We start from the raw sequence: 22,967 nt of genomic DNA, 5'->3' as shown, positions 1-22,967 counted from the left end.
CTCAGGTCCTGATCTCAGGGTTGTACGATCAAGCCCTGCATGGGGTTCTGTACTCAGTGTGGCATCTGCCTAACTTTCTCTCTCCATCTCCCTCTCCCACTCCCCACCCAACTCTCTCATGCGTGTTCTCTATCTCTCAAATTAATTAATTAATTCAACAAAAGAAATTTACTAATATCAGGTTATATTTTCTCCCTTAAAAGAGGCAGACACTTCAACATTAACGTTTGATTTCCTGAGATAAAACTGTCCTCTCACTCTGAAAATAATAAAATATTTTAAGGTGTTTTTATTGATAACCTGAACTAGAGCCATGGAATTATATTTCATAGGCATTGTCTGCTAGCATATTTCATACATTTGGGCAATAGGCATTTTTCATTCTCTGACAAATTGGTAATAGGATTTTCTCATGTGTTTATTTAAATTTGCATGTTCCAATCCAAAGACAATAGAATAAATTATGTAATGGAGCTTCATGGCTAAAGATGATAATTGTAGTAATAAATAAGAGGAAGAGGAAAAGAAGAAAGAAGTGTTAGCATATATAATATTCACTATGCTTAAAATACTGCTGAAAGAGATTTACAGTTGTTAACATGCTTAATCTTTAAAACAGTTACTCATTTTCTCATTTTATAAATAAAGAAACTGACACATAATAAGATAAGGTAATTTGCACAAAAGGAGTGCTAAATTATGAAGTCAGATGTCTAGCTGCAGAAACTGAGGCTTACTGAAAAACTGGTATTTTCAATAAAACTATAAATTACATTTTATTAATTTTTTAAAGATTTTATTTATTTATTTGACAGAGAGAGAGACAGCAAGAGAGGGAACACAAGCAGGGGGAGTGGGAGAGGGAGAAGCAGGCTTCCCGCTGAGCAGGGAACCCGATGCAGGGCTCTATCCCAGGACCCTGGGATCATGACCTGAGCCGAAGGCAGATGCTTAACCAACTGAGCCACCCAGGTGCCCCTATGAATTACATTTTAAAGTTTAATTAAAGAGGCAAATGCAGACAAGAAAATCTCAATAAATTCATATTTTAGAGAACGCATATCAAAAATACAGTGATCTTTTAAAAAATTAAAACCAGTTGCAAATCTTTAAATTTTTAATGACTATTTCAAACTTTACCTCTACTGTAATAATATTTCATAGACATTACCTAAATCAAAACACTGTATTAATGATTGATAATCGTTAAACTTAAAATGAAACAAAAAGAATTTTATTATAGTTAAATGTACTTTTTAACAATATGAATTTTATTTATTTTTAACTTTTTGAATGTAGTTGACACACAATTTTACATTAGTTTCAGGTGTACAACATAATTCAACTTCTTTATACATTATGCTAAAGCTCACCACAAGTGCAACCACCCTTTGTCACTGTATATCATTATCACAATATCATTGACTATATTCCCTATGCTGTACCTTTTATTCCCATGACTTATTCATTCCACAAGTGGAAGCCTGTATCTCTCACTCCCCTTCATCCATTCTGTCCATTCCTTGACCCCCCTCCCCTCTGGCAACCATCAGTTTGTTCTCTTTATTTATGTCTGAATCTGTTTTTTGTTTGTGTATTCATTTGTTTTGGTTTTTAAATTCCACACATAAGTGAAATCCTACGGTGTTTGTCTGACTTATTTCACTTAGCATTAATATCCTCTAGGTGTCACTATTTGTAGATGACATGATACATAGAAAACCCTAAAGAGTCCACCAAAAATCTATTAGAAGTAATAAGTGAATTCAGTGAAATTGCAGGATATAAAATTAATACCCAGCAATCAGTAGTGTTTGTATACACTAATAATAAAGTGGCACAAAGAAAATTAAGAAAACAATTTCATTTACAATTGTATCAAAAAGAATAAAATACCTAGGAAGAAACTTAGCCAAGGAGGTGAAAGACCTGTACTCTGAGAATTATAAAACATTAATGAAAGAAACTGATGATGACACAAATGAAGGGAAAGATATTCCATGCTCATAGATTGGAAGAATTGATATTTTAACATGCCGCCTATACTAGGGGCGCCTGGGTGGCTCAATCAAAGTGTCTGCCTTCTGCTCAGGTCATGATCCCAGTCAGGTCATGATCCTGGAGTCCTGGAACTGAGTCCCGGGATTGAGCCCTGCATCGGGCTCCCTGCTCAGTGGGGAGCCTGCTTCTTCCTCTGTCCTTCATCCCACTTGTGCTCTCTTTCGTTTTTGCTGTCTCTCAAATAAATAAATAAAATCTTAAAAATAAAATAAAATAAAATGCCTATACTAACCAAGGCAATCTACAGATTCATTGCAATCTGTATCAAAAAACAATAGCATTTTTCACAGAACTAGAACAAATAATTCTAAAATTTGTATGGAACCACAAAAGACCCCAAATAGCCAAGGCAACCTTGAGAAAGAAAAACAAAGCTGGAGGTATCACAATTCCAGATTTAAAGATACATTACAAAGCTGTAGTGATCAAAACAGTATGATATTGGCACAAAAATAAACACAAAGATCAATGGAACAGAATACTGTGCCCAGAAACAAACCCACACTTATATACTCAATTAATTTATGACAAAGAAAGCATGAATATACAATGGGGAAAAGGCAGTCTCTTCAACAAATGATATTGGGAAAACTGGACAGCTACATTAAAAAAAAATCTGGACCACTTTCTAACACCATTCACAAAAATAAACTCAAAATGTATTCAACACCTAAATGTAAGACTTGAAACCATAAAACTCCTAGAAGAAAACACTGGCAGTAACTTCTCTGACATTGGGCATAGGAACATTTTTCTACACATGTCTTCTAAGGCAAGGGAAATAAAAGCAAAAATAAAGTACTGGGGCATCAAAATAAAAATCTTCTGCACAGTGGAGGCAACCATCACCAAAACAAAAAGGCAATGTAATGAATGGGAGAAGATACTTGCAAATGATCCAATATCCAATAAGGGATTAATATCCCAAATATATGAAGGACTATACAACTCAACACCAAAAAATAATCTGATTTAAAAGTGGGCAGAGGACCTGCATAGACATTTTTCCAAAGAAGACATACAGGTGGTCAACAGATACACGAATAGATGCTCAACATCACTCATTATCAGGGAAATGCAAGTCAAAACCACAATGAGATATCATCTTACACCTGGCAGAATGGATCAAATTTGAAAAAAGAAAAGACAAAAAATAACAAATGTTGGCAAGTACGTGGAGAAAAGGAAACCCTTGTGCACTGTTGGTGGGAATGTAAGTTGGTACAGACACTGTAGAAAACAGTATGGAGATTTCACAAAAAATTAAAAATAGAACTACCATATGATCCAGTAACTTCACAACTGGGTATTTATTCAAAGAAAATTAAAACAATAATTCAAAAAGGTATATGCACCCCTATGTTTATTGCAGCATTATTTACAATAACCAAGTATGGAAGCAGCCTAAATGTCCATTGAGAGATGACTGCATAGGGAAGATAGGCACACACACACACATATGCACACACACACACACGCACACGCATGCACACACACACGCACACACATACACACGCACACACACAAACACACACAAATATTATGCAGCCATAAAAGGGATGAAGTCTTGCTGGTTAAACACATTTTTAATATTTGTTACATCTATTTTTACCGTTTGCTGTCATTTATCTAGAAAAATGTAGTTTCTTTTGATCTCTCAATTCATTTGAAGATGTGTCATATATCATACACCCTCCAAAAGAAAACAGTAAAAGAAGATACATGTGGAAGAATAAAATGATAATCATAGAGTTTAGAAAGAGAGAAAAAATGCATAGAGGGACCCTTTCTGTTTGTAATGGCTTGAGCTTGATCTTGAAGGAGGTGGATTCTCATACTCACCTCACAGTCACAGGAACCTCCTGCTTCCTGCGTGGTTGTGTCAGAACAGGTGTAGGGTAGGTAGTGATGTTCACCATCACCCAATTATAACAACACTACTCCCTAGTTGTTAATGGAGGCAAATTAGAAAACATGGATTTTTCTTTCCATTTGATCATAATGAGGCAGTACCCACCACCACTTTTCCTGCTGGGGCAGTCTCAGAAGAAGCCAGTTAAAAAGAAGATTCAAATAAGATCCAGAACCTCATAAAGTAAATGATATTACCCAGATTGCAAGAAAAAATCATTTATTGTACCAAAAGCCAACAAGATCTCAAACTGAATGAAAAAAGGCAATCAATGAACACCACATGACAGGGATTTTAGAATTATCTGACAAATATTTTAAAGCAGTCACGATAAAAAAAATTCCCCAACAAACAATGCAAACACTTAAAACAGATAAAAAATTTAAAAGTGCCAGCAAATAAATCAGAAGACTCAGCAAAGAAATGGAACACAGAAAGAAGAGTCCAATCAAAATGTTACCCAAGAGGGGCGCCTGGCTGGCTCAGCAGGTAGAGTGTGCAACTCTTGATCTTGGGTTTGTAAGTTTGAGCCCTTCATTGAGTGGAGAGGTTACTTAAAAATAAAATCTTAAAAAAAATTCTACAGAAGAAAAGTACAGTAACTGAAATGAAAAGCTCAATGGGTGTGCTCAACAGAGAATGGAGGGACTAGAGAAAAGAACCAAAGAACTGAAGTAGAAAGAAATTACCTAATCTAAACAACAGAAAAAGTAGACTAAAAAAAAAAAAATTAAAGATGAACAGAGCACCCACGATCTGTGGGAATAAAGTAAACAATCTAGCACGTGTCACTGGAGTCATGAAAGAAGAGAGTGTAGGGCTAAGGAAGTACCTAAGGAAGTAATGACTGAAAACTTCCCAAATTTGGCAAGAGATATACACCTACATATTACAAAAGCTGAGTAAACTCCTAAATGGATAAGCACAAAGAAATCCATGCCATGTACATTATAATTAAACTGAAAACTGAAGACAAAAATTTCTTGCAAGTAGCCAGAGAAAAAGGACACCTTGCCTCTGGGTGAAAGTCAGGAAGGGTATGAAACTCAACAGGATGCACTAATGAGGTATAATCTACACTCAAAGAACACTCTATTTACAACATTGGAATACACATTATTTTCAAGTATTCAAGGAACACATACTAAGGTAGACCATATCCTGGGCATAAAACTTAAACAAATTTGAACTGAAATCATCTAGAGTATGTTCTCTGATCACAGTGGAATCAAACTAGAAATTAATATCAAAAGTTAATGAAAATCCAAACAATTGGAAACCAAACAACTCACTTCTATAATAGCCATGGCTTGAAAAGGAAGATTCAATGGAAATCTAAAAATACATTAAACTGAACAAAAATGAAAATACAACATATCAAAATATGTGGGATACAGCTAAAGTGGTACTGAGAGACATTTTACAGTACCAAATACATGCATTAGAAATAAAAAAAAGTCTCAGATTAGTAATCTATGCTCCCATCTTAAGAACCAAGAAAAGTAGAAAAGCTAAATTCAAAACAAGGGGAAGAAAGTAAATAAAATAAAATAAGAGGTGAACATTTGAAAACAGAGTAGAGAACGTTACAGAGAAAAAAAATCAATGAAACAAAACCTTGTTTCTTTAAAAAGATCAATGAAATTGGCAAAGCACTAGCAAGACTGACAAAAAAATGAGAAAAAACACAAAATTACTAATATTAGGAATACAAGAGGGGATACACCGCAGACAACACAGACATCAGAAGGATAAGGGCATACTATGAACAACTCCATAGTAAGGGATCTGACAACTTAGACTTCACTCATTACTTCACACACACACACATACACACACACCTCTTCACCTGATTTGAAATGTTTACTGGTAGTGATGCAGCTACTAAGGAAAACAGTATGGAAGTTCCTCAAAATATTAAAAATTGAACTACCATATAATCCAGCCATCCCACGTCTGGGTATTTCTCCAAAATAATTAAAAGCAGGATCTCAAAGAGACACTTGTATTCTCATGTTCACTGCAACTTTACTCATGATAGCCAAGAAGTAGAAACAATCTAAATATCCATTAAAGGGTGAATGAATAAAGAAAATGAGGTATGTATTTTCAGTGGAAATCAGAGGGAAATTCTGTCATATATTATAACATGAATGAACCTTGAGAACATTATGTTGAGTATTTATGAGTACTTAAGTACCTTATGAAGTAAGGTAGTCACAGAAAAGCAAGTACTGCATGATCTACTTATATGAGGTATCTAAATTAGTGAAATTCATGCAGAAGAGAGTAGAATGGTAGTTTCCAGGAGCTAGGAAATATGAGGAAATTATTTTTCAAGGGGTATAGTGTTTCATTCAGAAAAAGTTCTGAAGATCTGCTGTACAACATTGTGCACATAATTAGCAGTACTGTCCACTTACCACTTGGTAAAAGGATAGACTTCATATTATGTGTTGCTTACCACAATAAAAAAGGTTGATTGCTATATTAAGTTCTTTACAATCTTTATCACACAAGTGCTGTATGTCAATAAAATTGTGAACTCTTGGTGATGAAAAAAAAGAGTCATTCTGTATAATTGGGCACAAAAGCCCAATTGCAGTGGATAAACACAAGTGTAAAAAAAAGCGAAAGGTAAACACAAGAGTGTTTCTTATAATGCCATAGATCTTGGCTAGCATAAAAGAAAACAGCATAAAATTTTAAATATCATAAAAATACCGTACAAACACATATTTTCTTACTGTATGGAAAAGTTAAATTATGAACATGAAAGAATAAAGGGAGAAAAAATTAAAAATCTGTATTCTACCCAAATTCTTGTGACCCAAATCATGCAAAGTTTAGTTATTTTTCAACTATAAATTGACTCTTTAAATGGAAAGTTAAGGTGTGAAAAATACAACATAAGGCATTCAGAATCTGTCAAAGACTGAATCTATGGAATGTTGCAATGCCAATTTTTGAGACAGGTTTTCCACAAACACATACTGAATCATCTAGATTAAGTTTTGCTTCCATGTATTCTCACAGCAATGAGTGCTTACCCCAATCATAGCATTTACCATATCCTACATTAATAATCTGTATATCCATGCTGTCTTACGTTGTAGTTTGTCAGTTCCATGAAGATAGGCTGGAATAATGTCCTTTTAATCATTTTATCCTGAAGGCATGGCATATGTAATGAATAGATGAACAATATGGGAGAAATATCATCAAAGGAAAGGAGTGAAAAAGATGAAGCTTCACATGTACTAAAAAGAGCACTAAAGAGTTGTGGGTTTATGAGAGCAATGAGCTATAAAGAATAAACAAAGTTATTTCATTTAGAAATGTATATGTGAAAGGCAAATATGGATTACCAATGAATAATGAGAAAGCTAAGCAATTGTACCCTGAAAGAGAATTAAAAAAAGTAAAGAGTCCAATAAAAATAAGTGAAGGGTATGGAGAAGCAATTCATAAAAGAAGAATTATGACTAAATGAGAAGCATATAACAAGATATTTGAGCCCAACATTTACCAAAGAAATGCAAAATAAAATAGTAAGATAACATTTTTTTGCCTTGTAAAAAACCTAATGTTGCCAAAATTTAAGTTGGAGGTTGAAAACACTTCATAGCCTATTGATAGCAGTAGAAATTTTCATATTTATTGAGGATTGTTTGGGTTTATCTACCTAAATTTAAAATGCAGCAAACCCACTTCTGGAATTCTATCTGAAGTATGTATCACAGAGGAGCACAAGGATATACATCCAAAGTTGTTCTTTGTGCCCTTGAAAACACAAAGACTAAAGCTGTCAATAAGAGATAACTAAACAAAATAAGTACAGGCATACCATATGCCATATAGCTATGTAGTCATTAAAAAAGAATGTAGGAGGGCACCTGGGTGGCTCAGATGGTTAAGCGTCTGCCTTCGGCTCAGGTCATGATCCCAGGGTCCTGGGATCGAGTCCCACATCAGGCTCACTGCTCCTTGGGAGCCTGCTTCTCCCTCTGCCTCTCTCTCTTTCTCTGTCTCTCATGAATAAATAAATAAAATCTTAAAATAAATAAATAAATAAAAAAGAATGTAGGAGAAGTATACATGTGGATCCAGAATCAGTGATATTTTACACATATACACAAAAAGATTCAGAAAATTATGCATAGTATGACTGATTCTATTTGTAAATATATATACATATATAATGCATGGAAATATGCATATATCTTCATTTGCCTAGAAATGGCCTGAGAGAGATACACACTAAGGTGATAACAATGACTAACCTTGAAGCATAAGTAAATGAGCGAAATTTTACTTTACTTTAAGAACTCTATTTGTTTCTGTTTTGGGGGGCAGATGTGGAAATTATAAACCTAATGTTGGAAAAATGTCCTTTGTTATTATGAATAATGTGATGTTTAATCAGACTTCAGTATAAACAAAAAATGAAAATAAAATGAAGAACACAGATAAGAAAGCTTAAAAATAGGTGTAATTCTTAATTTGCCTCAAGAAACAAAAAAGGAAAGGAACTGAAATGTATGAATCAGCAGGCCCTTAAAGAATTAGCGGCCAGAGCTGAACATGTTATTTTAGGACATATGTCCTTTTTCTAAAGCCATTCAGGGTGATGGGGCTTGAGAATATATAAAACAGCCCATAGATCACATTGTAGCTGAAGGGATTCATGCTTGCATTTAGTTATGAAGTTCAAATTGGAAGCTGTTCAGGCAGAAAACTAATAGAAATGGGTGATAGCTAATTAACCTAAGGCTTCAAAGTAATTGCTCTGCAAGAAGCAATTTAAAAGAGACCTTTCTCCTTTTTTTTATTTTTGAAAATCATAAAATGCCCTATTTGACTTTTGGTGCATGAGCAAAAATGTATGTATACACACAAATATTGATTTTTTTTAAATTTCTACCTTATCCAACTTCTTGGTAACGTTTTAAAAGGCCAAAAAGAACCACAAGAACTGTGTTTATATCAATACTGAGTATCCCAGGTTTAGGACTTTGTGGTAAATAGAAATAATCAGAGTAGGTTCCTGAAGTAAATGTGGGTAAGAAGATAGGGTTGTACTGATTAATTCAGCTCTGAGCCACCCGCCTCACCATTAGAATCAGTAGAGCCATCTATTCTAAAGCATACGGTTGTTTGGTAGAGAACTGCGTCCCCTAGCAAAAGCATGGTGTTCTTGTGAAAAGAGAGAGGAATGAATTACATCCCAAATTATTCTCTGTCTGCCACAATCTACAACTCTGGCTTCCCATCTTCTGTGCATGGTTCCTCATATTTTTCAAAAATATCCATACCTATCATATACTCATTCCTTCTCAGAGAGGGGTGCCCCATATTTCCTACATTTCTATATCCAGTTCCAAATATAGATACTTTGGGTAGTATGGTGTTCTCTCCCCCAAATTAGCTCATATTTCTGACTTACAGCTTCATGGCCCATAAGCTTCATGTACAACCCACAGATTTGGAAATAACACCAAGGTGAAGAATTCTTATCAGAAAAAAAAAAAGAATTCTTATCAGAACTTCCACAACCATGGATCCAGTCTTTAATTACATATAGACTAGTCTAGATACATGCTGGGACCATCTTCCCTGATCATTGTCTAAATTTTAGAGTTTTACTTTACCTAATATAACTATAGACTAGTATATATTCATAAATAATTTCTCAAGAAACATAGTAAGTTTTCTAGGTGTCTCCAAGAGTCAAACTGTCAATAATTTAGATTTCCCATAGAATTAGAACTCCCATAGAACCATGGAAGTTCTTTTTTTTTTACGATTTATTTATTTATTTTAGAGAGAGTAAGAGAGCAGGGGAGGGCCAGTGACAGACAGAATCCTCAAGCAGACTCCTTTCTGAGTGTGGAGCCCAATGGAGGGCTCTATGCCACGACCCTGAGATCATGACCAGAGACAAAATTAAGAATCAGACACTCAACCAACTGAGCCACCCAGGATCCCTGAATCATGGAATTTCTTAAGATGGCTACTGTCAGATGTCCAGGATTTAAATTTTCAATGTATTTTCTTCCCAACCTTAGGTTTGATTCTGATATAGTTAGTTTAGGATTGTGTTTATCCTGCGCGAACTACTCTGGTCAAAGAAAGAATGATTGCATAGATTGATTTTTTAGATCTGAACCATTTTTCCTTCTGGTTGAATCAGGGTGGGAAGGATTTTCCTAAGGCACATTGGCTACATGGTAGAGATGAGGACAGAAAAAAAAATAGCATGTTTTACCAAGAAAAGTGGAGTTAATTTTTTAAGACATAAAATGCATTCAAAAATTATTTAATTTTCATTGTTGTTCATGATTGTCCACAATTAGATTGGAAACTACTTCAGGGAAGATATCATGTTCTAAGATTTTGTTTGTCTGTTGGATCATGAAATGGATAATGATGTGTGGAGAATTTCACTTCATCAACTGGTTTATAATTGCTAACCATAAAATGTTTGATAAATGGCAAGTTTTTTTTAAAGGATTTTGCTAGTTATGCCTTATATTTTTAAAAAAGAAAATTAGATAATTTACCTAGCCCTTGCCATTTACAAAATTATGGTAACATAGGGCTTAGAAAAAAGGCTTTTTCAAAATTATATGTCTCCTGGATTGTTTGTGTTTTATATATTATTAATGTCTGTTTATTTGTCTTTTGTTTCAGGATTTATTTATACATGTGGTGGAACTTTAAAAGGACTTAATGGCACTATAGAAAGCCCTGGTTTTCCATATGGATATCCAAATGGTGCAAACTGTACATGGGTAATAATAGCAGAAGAACGGAATAGAATACAAATTGTTTTTCAGTCATTTGCTCTAGAAGAAGAATATGACTACTTATCCCTATATGATGGACATCCTCATCCTACAAACTTTAGGACAAGGTTAGTGTGTTTTGAATGGAAGAATGGAGGGAAAATCTGTTATGGGTAAAAGTTTACTTTATACAAGAAACTTAAGATTTGTGATACAATTGTAATAAAGTCATATTCACCATTTAATTTTTGTTCATTTGGAAATACATCATCTCATGCACAAATTAGCTCAGTATCTTTGACTTCATAATACTAGTATATTAACATTATCTCTCAAATGAGTGAATGTAAATTGAATTATGACCTCTTTAGATTGGTTAAAGGTATTTTTTTCAAATACTTATTTTCAGGCTTCATTAGTTATGGGCATAACTGTTGATAAAGTGAAAGCATACCATGCAATGTGGCTATTCAACTTTAATATACAACAATATGCAAAATATGCATAAATCAATATTCATATAAGAAAATACATTAATTTTATATAATGTGTATGGTTTATAAAATCTAAATATCTGAAAAATGGACCCGTTTATGTCACTAACTGGGAAATTTACATTTCTGTCCATACAAATGAGATTATTTATTTTTAAGCTACTTGATAAAACAGGTGTAAAAATTAGCTGGCACCTGTCTATTATTTAAGTGGTTCTTCAAAATTTCTTCTTGGAATATAGCGTATCTAAACATAAGAAATTTTTGCTGTCTTAACAAAAACTCCTTTTAAATATAGATCAACTCTAATTCGACCAAGTTCAAAATGCCAGATATTACATATTTCATTAAGTCCCAGATTTTTACCAATGTGTGTAATTTTTTTAACCATAGTAAACTGTTTTGAACTTTTAATTCAAAATATTCTAAGCAGATAAACTCTAAGAATTAAAGACTCTTTACATACTTGGCTATGTTTACACTCAGAATGATAGTTAAATATATCTCAGTTGTTTCAAACCACATGTCTATGCAAAGAAAAGGTCACTAGATTGATTACTGATGAGGTTTTATTTGCTTATTTGTTTGTCACTATACATTCATTTACAAAGTATTACTAATTGTTTCTTCCCTTACACGAAGTCTTCCAATATCTATCCCTTTAAGAAATATACAATAAGGCTGACATGTCTGTTATTTCATTATCATGGCCAAGATCATTAAAAGCTGAATGTCTTCTGTTAATGACATGGCACTAAGTCAAGATAGAAAACAGATGGCACTGTGTACACTAGAGGGTGTGTGTGTGGGGGGGAGGTGGGCAGGTATCTGTGTTCACCTGTACATGTCCAATCAGATAACAGACTAAAAGAGAATAAGAAAGATAATTCTTAGAGTTTCCCGTCGGCTAAAATGATGTATATTAAAGTAAAAGGACAAAGCTTTTTGCTTATTTTCTTTACAGCAGCAATACGTGCAATATAATTGGTGTAAATATAAAAAAGAAATAAAGCACTCAATGCTACCTGGCAGTTTCTAACTATAAAATCGCTGATAGTATGGTTTGCATAAGTATCTATTCTCTCTAGATCACCCTGAAAATGAGAAAACGCTCTTTTATTTTACATCGGCTCCTTTTTTTGAAGAAACAATTGTGGCCTCTGGGAAGTTAAAAGACTGTCAGATGGGGAAAATCAATTTTTTCTTCTCATTCTTTCTTTCCTAATTTGTAAATGGGAATAATAACACTTAATTTACAGAGATTCTGTGTGTACTACAATGTAACGAAAGCTCAGTAAATCTAATCCTTAGCATTTATTAAGTCCCCTGTACCTGACACTAACAAGTATTTGGTATTCATTATATTATTTAATTTCTCAAACAAAGTGTAAAGATTCCTATTATTATCATCAAAGTTTTACAATTGGGAAAATGAGTCTTACATTACTAGCCCAAGGTTAATTTTGTGGAAAGGAGCAAGAGGCAGGATCATCACTGCAACCCATCTTTGTCTCAGTTCAGAGCTTAAGCTTGTTAAAAAAAGAAAAAGAAAAACGAAATAAAATTCATAATATATTATTCAAAATATATATAATCTCCATTGCTTATGTATTGATATACGAATTAAAGTCTATTTTTTCTTTGACAAAATTTAATGTATAGATAAATAATAAAAATATTTAAACATGTATAACATACAAAGATATAAACCAAAAGATAAATTACAAATTTATTCTTGGTTTTGTTTTGTGGTCTCTCTTCCAATATGTACTCTATGCCATTTTGCTCAAAGTTGGATATATAAGGCATCTATTGGTTTTTGTGCTTAAAGAAATACTGTTGTTGATGTTATGGCTGATTTTAATTAGAAAGACTAGGGAGAAAAAATCCAGTGTGTAACCTACAGCACCTTCCAGACTGTGTTTATACACAAAATCTGCTGTTTGATTAGAAGTTGAAACTGTTGCTGGCAGTTTGATTCATTTTTGTGTCTGTCTCTTTGACTCATTGTTTTCTTGCTTTTTGTTTCTCTCACATTCTCACTTAATACATGTCCTCATGGTATGTCTGCTGTTCCCTAACTTTTGGAAATTTGATACTTATATTTTGTTATCTTCCATGAACTCCAATGGTTATTTTTTAATGGCTTGCTATAGCTGCCTTGCAATAAAGCAGAGAAGAGAAGGTTTGTAGGTCTTGTCATTCTTGCTTGTGTAAGTAGAGGGACATACTGGATTTGGCAAACACAATTTCATACTTTCAAGTATTCTCTAAAACTCCACTTTTTGATAAGCCTGCTTGTTTTCCTTTGTTAATTTATTAAATAAAAATTGATATCGGGGGCTAAATGTGGTACTTGCACGAACGCACCATTAGAGAATTCCTTTATAGTTCTACATTTAGCTTATATCATATGCTGGTGCATTTAAACAATTTGGTTTACTTGATGCATGAAAGTAATTCTAAGCTTTATTTTCTTTTTTAATGTGAATATTATATTTTCTCAAAAAGAAAATTATGCCAAAGGTAAAAATTAATTTTAATCTTATGGGACATATTTACATATTTAGGATCATTCTTCATATGCTATTTATGTTCTTATTTAATCTCCCTACATTAAAATATACATGTTTCACATGTGACTAGAATTTTTGCTATAATCAAATTATCAGATGCTTATATTTAATTTACACTATAATTCATTTAATTATTCTTCTATTACAAGACATTTTTTTCTTTTATAAGTAATTCAGATATCAGCATTAGCTTTAATTCAGATAACAACCTCACACCACCATCTCCAGGTGAAAAGTATTCCAGAAAACAGCATTTCATTCCAACCTCAGCTGTAGAAATTGACATAAAGAATGCTCAGGACCAGTCAACAGACAAAATAGGTCACAGTATCAAAATGTTCTCATTCACACTTTCTATTTTACTATTAGAAACAAAGTTTAGTTTTTAAGAATGTTTAATTTTCTAAAGAAATAACTTCTAAGGTTATTATTGAAAAAAAGGAAGTAGTTATCCTAAAGTCATAGTCATAGTGTAGAAATGGCCACAACATGAATATTATCTTCTTAAATTGCATGAATTTTCATAAATGAATAATGCTAATAATGCTAAAAGTAAAAGAGATAAATATAAGGCAGGTAAATGTAAACATACAAAAACTCTTCTTGGGGGAGGCAGGCAATAAAAATAAACAACCGCTGTACAGAAATAGAAATCCATCTGCGGGGGACAGGTAATGAGGAGAGAGTCTGCTATTTTAATTTTTTCCAGTTTAACCAAGATAATAGACATAGAACATTGTGTAAGTTTAAGTCATTCAACATGGTAATTTGATACATATATATATTGTGAAATGATTACCACAATAAGGTTAACACCTCTATCACCTCACATAACTGCATGTGTATGGTGAGAATTTGTTCTCTTAGCAACTTTCAAGTATATAAATACAGTATTGTTAACTATAATCACCATGATGTACATTAGATGTCCAGGACTTTTCATCTTATAACTGGAAACTTGTAATATTTGACCAACATCTCCCCATTTTCTCAAACTTTAGCCCCTGACAACACATTCCTACTTGATTTCTCTGAGTTTGGCTTTTTTAGAATCCACATAAAAGTGATATATTACATAGAACTAGTGGTTGACTTATCATCTATTGATGGACACATAGATTGCTTCCATCTCTTAAATAAAGCTGCAACAAACATGAGAGTATAGATATTTCTTCAAGATGGTGACTTCATTCCCTTTGGACATGTGCCCAGAAGTGGAATGCTAAATAATATGGTAGTTCTATTTTGAATTTTTTGAAGAATATCCATAGTGTTTTCCATAGTGGCTGAACAAATTTACATTTCCACCCCAGTGCATAAGTGGGGTGGAATATCTCATTGTAATTTTGGTTTCTATTTCTCTGATAATTAGTGATGTCAAGTAACATTTAATTTACCTATTGAGCACTTGTGTGACTTCTTGGGAAAAATATTTATTTGGGTTCTCTGCCCATTTTAAATTGGATTATTTGTGGTATAAGATAGGGATCAAATTCATGCTTTTGCATATGTTTGTCCAGTTTTCCCAGCACAATTTATTAAAGTCACTATCCTTTCCCCATTGGCTATTTCTGGCTTACTCAGCAAATATTAGTTGACTCTGTGTGTGTGTGGGGGGGTTCTTCCTTGTCTCTCTGTTCTCTTCCATTGGTCTAATTTGTTTTTTGCCAGTATCATACTGTTTTGGTGACTGTAGCTTTGTAATACACTTTGAAATCAGGAAATGTGATGCCTCCAACTTTGTTCTTCTTCTCACAGTTCTTACTGGATTGCTTTGGCCATTCAGGGCCTTTTGTTGGGTTTCATATACATTTTAGGATTGTTTTTCCTATTTCTGTAAAAAATGCCATTGGAGTTTTGAAAAGGACTACATTGACTCCACAGAGAATTTTGGGTTACCATTATTAATAGTTATTATATTAATTATTAATCTATTAATTATAATTATTAATTTAATGATAGTAATCCTTTCTCATCCATGAGCAAAGGATAGTATTCCATTTATTTGTGTCTTTATTTTTTTTTTGCACCTTTACTGAATTAGTTTATTACTTCTAACTGGGTGTTACTGTCTTTAGGATTTTCTGTATATAAAGATCATATCATATGCAAAGACAAGTTTACATTTTCCTTTCACATTTGAATGTCATTTATTTATATTTCTTACCTGTTTGCTCTGGCTAGGACGTCCAATACTATATTGAACATGAGTAGTGAGAGTGGGCAACCTTGTCTTTTTCCATATCTTAGAGGAAAACTTTTCAACCTTTCATCATGGAGTATAATGTTAGCTGTGGGGTGGTCCTATATGGACTTTATTATGTTGAGTTATGTTCCTCCTGTATCTAATTTGTTAAGAGTGTTTATCACAAGTAGATGTAAATTTTTGCCAAATGCATTTTTCTGTACCTATTGAAAAAATCATATAATTTTTATTTTTCATTATGTTAATGGGATGCATAACACTGATTAATTTGTTTATATTGAAACATCCTTGCATCCCAGAGATAAATCCCACAATCATGGTGTATAATCCTTTCAATGTGCTGTTGACTTTAGTTTGCTAGCATTTTGTTGAGATTTCTGCATCTATATTTGTCAAGGATGTTGGCCTGTACTTTTCTTTTCTTGTGGTGTCCTTATCTGGCTTTGGAATCAGGGTATTGGTGGCCTCATAAAATTTGGAAGTGTTTCACCCCCTTCAATATTTTGGAAGAGTTTTAAAAGACTGGACTTTAATTCTTAATATGTTTGGTAGAATTCACCAGTGAAACCATGTTTATGGGTTTTTATTTGTTCAGAGAGAAAGAAAGGCCAGTTGGAGCATCTGTAGGTGAGGCACCCCTAGCAGCTCATGGGAAGGTTTCATGATGGAGTCCATGAGGCTGTAAGTAGATCCTGTTTCTGTCTGAAGTCCTCTGAGAGCCATAAATTACAATTTCCCAACTGGTCTCTGTCCCCCAGTATTCTGGGTGGGATGAAAAAGAAGTGAGTCTCTCTGGCAGCATCCTATACAGCTGGAAAATCCGGGCATCATTCATATATTCTCATTTTCCTCATGAGAGAAATCAAGGGCTGAGAAGGCTCATCTGTATCATCTTGAGGAAAGAAGGACACAGGTAAAGAAACTGTTCCTCTTACCAACTTTGATGCATCCAATCTTAATATTTTTGCTCAAATGATGAATTGGAACATCTTTGTTGGACTCCTGGACTTCTACAAAGGGTCTCTCATCCATGAACAATTGTCTAAATCAGTGTTCTTTAGGGAAAGATGGGAGAAAACTTTTATTCCACTATTATGATGTTACTCAAATTTGAAGTTTTAAGTGTTGTGGTCAGAGCTGGTTGAGTAGAACCAGTAAGAGCTGGGGTGACAAATGGAAGTGAGAGATTTCCGAGGAAAAGGAACAACCAGGGCAAACATCCTGATTGTGGAACATGCATGTGAAGATGAGTACACAATGAGGCCTGAGAGGTGATGCAATAGGGCAAGTCTATACAAAGTCTGGCAGACCATTGTAAACACTGAATTTTTTTTAAGTGAGCTAAAAGGCCGTCAGAGTTTTGAGTATGGATGTGACATGATCTAACTTGGGCCACCACCAACATAGTCAACTTTGGTACTGCACAAAGTTGCCAGGCCTTGGATCCAACAATCCAAGCCTATGCTACTTTAGCCAGGTTCATGCCCCTGCCCAAACCCATGGTACTGTTTTAAGTGTGGGGAAAGGAGACCTATTTTGAAATACATTCCCAGGAAGGAGGTCTTTTGCAATTTCTCCCACCAGTAAGGTCACCTTTTTGCAATTCCCATAAACCATGACTTATTATTGTATTTCAGAATCTGAAAAGATCACTTAAGCTATTCTATAGAAAACAGACTCTGTCAACAACTAACAAAAATTTACCGTTTATTGATAGAGTGAATTCTGTGAGAGAAGTAGATATGAGATGAATAACAAAAGTCACATAATATGCAACATCATTATATATAACTCTATTCCATTTCACCTAAAGGAAAAGTTATTTTATATGAAAATGTGAATTTTTTTATATTTAATGGCAGTGGAGAATATAAAATTTTTGAGAAAATTAAAATATCTAACATAGTATAACTTCTCAAAATTTATTTGTATAAATTTAATTTCCTATCATTTTAAATATTAACCAAAATACAAAGAGATTGCAAGATGTGACACCATGAATAAAAACATTTTTTATGACCAAAATATACATCAAATAAAATATTTAAATAATGATCAAAGAAAATTGTTTTCAAGATGTATAAAACAAAAAGTCATGATATACTTAATATAAATAACTTTTTAAAATATGAAAATTATAGTCATATGAATGGAAATATGCAAAAATACGCACAGGGAGTTCACAAAAGAAGAATGCTAAATTAGTAATGTAAAATAAGAAACTAGTAAAAATAAATCTTGGTAGCTATCAGAAAAAACAAAAATAGCAATGTAACATTTTTCAAATATAAAACTAAGACCTAAACAATTGTAAACACTGTTGGTGAAGATATTTAGGTACTTTCCTGCATGAGTAATAGGAATATCACTCTATGTACTGTTTCTGAAGGACAACAGCAATAACTAATAATTAAGGTTATTACTTATAATATCAATCAATCAATCAATCAAATGTCTCCCTCTCCAAATTAGATAGAATTTCTTTTGCTGTTTTGTTTAAAATAGCAAAATTATGAATGTTTTATGATAGAGACTGATTAATAACCAATAGAGAAAATGCAGCAGTTAGATGACAAATCTTACAACAATTTTTTATGGATGGAGAAAAGGTTCACAATATATCACTGGATAGAATAAAAAAAAACAGATTGTAAAGCAGCATGGATAATAATATAAGATAGCTTGTGCATTTGTGTCTGTTTGTTTATGAACTGAAAGATTTACTCCAAAATAACAACTGAGGATTTTTTTCCCTTTTTACTAGTCTTTGAATTTTAAGATTTTTACCTTGAATACCCAGAGGCATTAGAAAAAAATAATTTTCTGGTTTCTTTATATCTCTTCCAAATTTCAGGTATATTTTTCTGATATATATTACTTAGCGATTTAGGGTTTAAATTTTAAACTGGAAGAGAGAACACTGACTAATGACTATTGACTATCTCAGTAAATTAGACCTTCAAATAATCAAAACCATATCATAAAACTTTATTTTTTAAATTTTCAAATTTACAATCTAAGTGTATTAACACAATCTAAGTTTACATACTTAACAATATAAAGGGATTGTGAAGAAGGAAACTATTTTTTAAAGTTAAACAATATGACATCTAAAAATGTGAGTATGTCAAAATCATTTTATTTTTTTCTAAACAGTTCAGTCTTTTATTTTCCAGATAATGGTCCTAAATCAATAGAGAAACTATAAGCATGCATATTTATATATAAACATCTTGTTCTCAGATTAGAATTAGATTTTGAATTAAGTTAATATATGTTAGAATCAAAATTTTATTTATAATTGGGACATTAATTTTCTACAGCTCAATATTTAGGTCTTAAGTGTACAATTAGGTTTTGATGAAACATGTATAAACACATGTTAACATTCCTATTAACCTACAGATCTTTTCATCATCCCAGAAAGTCATATTCTATTCCTTTCCAGTCAATCTCCATACTTCGGAAGCAACCACCATGCTAATTTGCTTTACCAGGGATTAATTTGCCCCTTCTATATTTATATTCATAGAAATCAAATGCTACACAATGTACTTTGTGTATCTGGTCTTTTTCACTAAGCATACTGTTTTTGAGACTCATATACATTGCTGTATCAATAGTTTATTCCTTTATGTTGTGGAGTAACATTTCATCCCACGAATTGTTTATTTTCCTGGTAAAAAAAAGTTTGAGTTTTTTTAAGTTTGGAGCTATTCTGAATAAAGATGTAATAAATATTCCCTGCATGTCTTTCTGTGGATGCATTTTCATTTATCTAGAAAAAATACCTAGTAGTAGAATTGTTGGATTATTGGGTAAATCTTTGTTTAATATCATAAAATACCCCCAAATAGATTTCCAAAGTGGTTGCCCTATTTTTTATTCTTTTTTGTGATTGTTTTTTTAAAGATTTATTTATTTGAAAGAGAAAGCGAGAGTAGGGGGAGGGGCAGGAGGAGAGGGAGAGAGAGAAGCCGTAAGCAGACTCCCTACTGAGCCTAGAGCCTGAGGACACTCAGTCTCATGACCTATGAGATCATGACCTGAGCCTAAATCAAAAGTCAGCCGCTTAACTGAGCCAAACAGGTGCCCAAACCCTATTTTATATTCTGCCAATATCGTATAAGAATTCTGACTGCTCCACATCATTGCCAACAGTTGAGGTTGACAATCTTACTGTTTTTATTTTGCGTTTCTGTGATTACTAATGCTATTAAGCACTTTCTTATGCACTTATTGAGCATTTATTGATATATCTTATGAAGTATCTGTTCAAATATTTTGCCTATTTTTAATTGCATTGTTTGATTTGTCTTGATATTACTGAATTGTGTGTCTTTATTCAATCCTTATACCATTTTTTGACAAATATATACATTGCAAGTGTGTTTTTCCAATCTTTAATTTTCATTTTGTTATACATCTTTTGATGAGCTGAAATTTTTAATTTTGGAAAAGTCCAATTTATTAATTTGAAAATTTGTTAATGCTTTCTAGTCTGATAAAATAGTTACTTATCCAAAGACAGAAAAATATTCTCCTACATTTTCTTCTGAAGCTTAGGAATATTATCCTTTATATTTAGATCTATAATAAGCCTTGAAAGTGTAAAGAAGTCTATGTTCATTTTACTCTCTGTGGATATTATAATGAATAAGAATTAAGATGGCCTACGTATTAAGGAATCCTAGAACTGACAATTCAATAATTATATTGGATTGGATTTTACTGAGCACGGTTACAATGAAGCATATTTTAAGTGCTTTTAAAAATGACTACATGATCAACTAAATTTTGCTAGAGAAAGCTCTATTTTATTTTTCCTATTTCTATCATAAAACTACCCCTTATTGTTGTTGACCTTTTTACTTTGTGATTATCCATAATCTATTTATACCTTCTTGGTCATAGTTATAAAATATACTTCACTACTGTGGCTAAATTCTCTGACCTTTATTCCTTTATTGTTATGAAATATCATTTATTTACCCAGGTTTTTTTCAGTACTGTGAGGGATAAATATAATAGATGTAATGCATCTTATCACAATTTCTTGTTTAGTTTTACAAACTCACTGGATTTTTGAGATAACCTTAGAATCCACAAGCCTAAGGGATATAATGAAGGAATACTAATTAGAATGAACAGAGAATAATCATAGCTTGAGTTCCCATTTGTGCAATTAGTAGACCTTTCCTCCTTCAGAAAATATTGGCAGTATCCCCATAAATGTTCCTGAGCAACCATTATAGTTTTCTTCTTACATGATTAATCTTGTCTCTGTTTTTCTCTCCTTTGCTCCCTTAATTTCCCAGTCAGGTTTGATTGAGATGGTAAGACCTAACCCAATCTGTTGTCTCTGAAGACTTCCTCCTTCACAGTTAGAAACTGTAGTCCTTGCATCCTGATTATCTATTTCTCTTGTATAATAAAATGTCTGTGAAATGCAGAGGCTCTAAGTGCTTGACCTACTGGCACAGATGACTCAGTGTGTGTGTTGTGTGAATGTGTACGTGTAAATTGCCTGTGATATTAACAACTGTTTACTCAATAAAGAGAAGCGATACTAGGTTTTTCTTATTTATGTATAAAATTAATGAGATCTGCAAATGGCAACATGAATTTTGCTCACTGTTGATCCAATTATGTCCTTGGTGATGGCGATAACCGTGTATAAAAAATACAGATGTCAGAAAACACAGAAATTGAGGGTAGAAGTGGGTTTTTCTATGAACATATTTGAAAAGGATGTTATATTGTGGTTAGTACCCTCTTCTCTAATGCTTTAATTTACTAAAGACTTATGGATCACCAGAGGGTATGCAAGTGAATTAGAAAACAAAACAAAACAAAACAAAATTTTGATGCACCTTAGGCAGTTAATGACTCTTCTCATTCGATATCATTTCTCACTTTGGAGCATTCAAATTAATGATTGGATAGATCTCAAGGACAGTCGGCGTTTCTAGAACTTTTTGTCAACATAAAAGACTCTTTCAAATCTGAGTAAGGCAAGGATTGAGGAGTACACACAATCACTTGTTGTTTATACTAGGCACATTGCCAAAAAGAATTGAGGTTGCTTTGAGTGAAGAAACAGACTAAATCAAACCATTAAAATAGGGGTTAAATCATAAAACAAAAGATGTCAACAAGCAAATTTAAACACTTTGTTCTATGAATTACATTTATTCAATCTTTTACAGCAAATCTGTGAAAGGTTTACTCCCATTAGCCTGCTTTCAGGAAAACAGCAGATATTTTAAAAGCGAACTATACATGGTGTTATAAGTCACTAACTAGTGATATTTCTTTTGCAAGTCACTTACTTTCCATAAACATTCATTTTTTCTTCTGTAAAATGGCATAATCAAAATGCGGGTTTTTCTCACAGAAAGCAACTAGATGTTCTTATAAATATAAATGTTGTCAGTAACAGAAAATTTCATATAGCAATCTGAAACCCTAAATAGAATTTTTAAATTAGGCATCCCAGATGAACTCTTTGTGAATTCATCTAAATTGGTTAATATATGATATTCTAAGGGAAGCTACAAATATGCTACATCTATTAAAAAGGATCATTTTTCTGAATACACACTCTATGTCAGGCTGTACATATACAATTCTCATAATATCATTTCAGATATTCTTCCCAATATGCCTACTACACAGATGAGAAAAATAATTTTCAGAAAGATCAATAATTTCTTCAAAATCATAAAATTAGATTTTCAAGACACAGAAGTTTGAATCTCAATAGCACAAGTCATTAGTTACATTTATTTACATTTCAACTATACCATTTTTAGAATTATTGATTAGATTTACTTTAAACTAGAAAACTACAGAATCAGATAACTTTTACTGACCACTTATTTTACAAAGTCATTTTACTAAATGCAAATTGAAAGTCAAGACCATTAA

The 22,967-nt window shown here is 32.8% G+C and overlaps 1 protein-coding gene across 5 annotated transcripts in view; it reads left to right on the top strand.

The window, feature by feature from the left end:
* The window catches only part of CSMD3 (CUB and Sushi multiple domains 3), a 1,170,304-nt gene that overhangs the window by 119,755 nt on the left and 1,027,582 nt on the right, over positions 1–22,967 (top strand). For all 5 annotated transcript variants that reach the window (XM_025871014.2, XM_073893120.1, XM_073893119.1 and 2 more), the window contains exon 2: positions 10,667–10,889. In XM_025871014.2, coding sequence (XP_025726799.1) covers positions 10,667–10,889 — 223 coding nt within the window. The remainder of the gene's footprint in view (positions 1–10,666; positions 10,890–22,967) is intronic.

The sequence above is a fragment of the Callorhinus ursinus genome, unplaced genomic scaffold (assembly GCF_003265705.2).
Source record: "Callorhinus ursinus isolate GAN/ISIS: 27379988/994484 unplaced genomic scaffold, GSC_fseal_2.0 scaffold5, whole genome shotgun sequence".
NCBI classification, from domain to species: Eukaryota; Metazoa; Chordata; class Mammalia; order Carnivora; family Otariidae; genus Callorhinus; species Callorhinus ursinus.
This window is presented reverse-complemented; position numbering and strand designations above follow the sequence as displayed.